We start from the raw sequence: 2,172 nt of genomic DNA, 5'->3' as shown, positions 1-2,172 counted from the left end.
GGTCTCCTCTCAAGTAATGGGAGCACTCATCAGTGGCCAGCGATTGATATCATCGACCGCATGACATCCTCTCACGACAGACTCTATTTGTATGCTAGAAGACTAGAGGGGGAATATCAAATGTTTGTTGTGGACTTCAGTAAAAATGCGACGGCTTTGAAAGCTTTAAATACTACCTCCTTTATTAACCCTGAGTGTTCATAGACATTCTCATGCGCGAATTCAAACAAAAAAAAACAATAAAAGTCTCTAAAAATTAGGCCGAGTTCTAGTTTTAAAATTTTTGAGGATATATAAAAATTAAATTTAAATATCATGAAATCCTTGACATTTATAATTTTTTTATGGGATTGAGACTGTTTTTAGCCAGTTTTTTTTCTTAATCTGTGAAGGACTTTAATAGAATATATTACTCAGCTCATTTCGATAAATTTTGTGGAGTGATTTTGCGTGAAAAAAATCTGAAGAAAAAAACACTGAAGACAAAGTTCATATCCCCACTTTCAGTAATCGCGGAACAAAAAAACTTAATTATAACTTTGACATGACAATCTCAGAACAAGTTACAGCACACAACATTTATTTTTATGGGGTAATTCATCAAATGTTTTCTTGATTTTTTTCCATTTCTAAAAAAAAAACGAATCATGTTCATCGTTTCTGTGGTTATATTTGCACAGTAAGTATGTCTATGCTCTGTAATGAAGCTGATTACGTCTACATGGCTGCTTGGGGACAAACGCTGCTCCTGCATGTATTGAGAACAAAAGAAATACAAGTCTTTCATAATGACATCTGGGTGTCAACTATAACTCTACACGACAAGCTTCACTGGCCGAAAATTTTTAAAAAGATGGAATTACGACACGGTCAGTTAATTGTGAGTGACTGGAATGATAATTCAGTAACTGGTTATCGGTACAGTGATACACCCACTCCGTCGATATCTACGAGGCCTATTTGGGGACCAGCAGAAGCATGGTCTGGATTATTCGTGGTCATGTCTGACCATCAGATTCTGACGAAAAAGAACTCTTATACTCTGCTTCTCCACACTATTTCCGATGAGTCTTCAGGCGAGGAGAGCTTAGACGGCAACAACAAGCAGATAAAAAAGGTGACAACACATGAAATCAAGAGCGACGTGGAAGTGATATGTCCCCTCGCAGCTATCTCCGACCGGACACTTTTGGTCAGTTCTTTTTACAGTGAAGCGCATGTTTTGCAATTTGGACCATGAACAAATTTATAAATGATACCATTTAATTTCATTCTATACCAAATGTCAATCAATAATTTTACATTGTTGTATTTATTCAATGTCTGCACTAGATAAATAACAAAAATCCAAACTTCAATTGTGTTAAATGTCGATGCTATCCAGCTTAATTTCACGTAACCTAGAAAAAACAGCGGAATTTGATTTAAACAGTTGTCAGAGTTTATGAAAATTCAAATTAAATTATGATAACGGGCGTTTTGAATAGATGATAGGTTCGTTTTGTTAACGCTGTTAAATAAAAAACGTGCACGTGCACTAACTTACGTTATCGAAATTCTCAAAAAATCAAAACTGTAGAAAAAAACTTACAAGAAAACCGTCGAGAGTGATAGTTTTACTAATTTGGATCAAACCAGCTACAACATCATCATTAGTCTTAAAAATCGCAGATACAATCAGCAAGTATGTAAATCAGGTGTTCAACCTTGACATATAGTTTCAGTTTTGCTTGATACCCCAAAAATAAAAAATTCAGTATATACCCCTGCTATTTGTTTCCACTTTCGAAGAAAAAGCGGAATACTTATAGTTAGGTTTTTTACTCCGTCCATTTTCGACTATTTTATAAAAAATGGAGTGTTCCGCAAAATATTTTGCTCGAGCGGGATTTTTTAGCAGGATTTTTGTTTTGCTCCGGCAAGTTTTTTGTGATCGACTTGTACAATCACGTTGTCAGTCGTTTGATTTAACTTCAAAGTGATGCACAAAAAAACGAGCTTCGAGAAATAGTATACTGAGTTGCTTTTTCTTGACTTTCTGGCGGTTTGTGGTAGGTCTCTACCCATAAAAAATGTTAAAAAAACTACAAGTATTTGTTTGGTGAAAAATTTAATACATGCCCAATTTTGGAAGAAATTTGTTTATTCGCTGACAAATTTTGTGACTGAGTG

At 34.9% G+C, this 2,172-nt stretch overlaps 1 protein-coding gene across 1 annotated transcript; it reads left to right on the top strand.

The window, feature by feature from the left end:
• Positions 1-3: 3 nt before the first annotated feature.
• LOC134856263 (uncharacterized) lies at positions 4-1,440 on the top strand (the record flags this gene model as incomplete). Its single annotated transcript, XM_063872616.1, is given in 2 exon segments — positions 4-196; positions 708-1,440. Coding segments are annotated over 2 exon segments (726 nt in total), but the record flags the coding sequence as incomplete, so codon positions are not given.
• Positions 1,441-2,172: the final 732 nt, after the last annotated feature.

The sequence above is a fragment of the Symsagittifera roscoffensis genome, unplaced genomic scaffold (genome assembly GCF_963678635.1).
Source record: "Symsagittifera roscoffensis unplaced genomic scaffold, txSymRosc1.1 SCAFFOLD_981, whole genome shotgun sequence".
Taxonomy (NCBI): domain Eukaryota; kingdom Metazoa; phylum Xenacoelomorpha; order Acoela; family Convolutidae; genus Symsagittifera; species Symsagittifera roscoffensis.
Note: the sequence above shows the minus strand (reverse complement) of the source record. Positions and strands in the feature narration are given on the sequence as shown.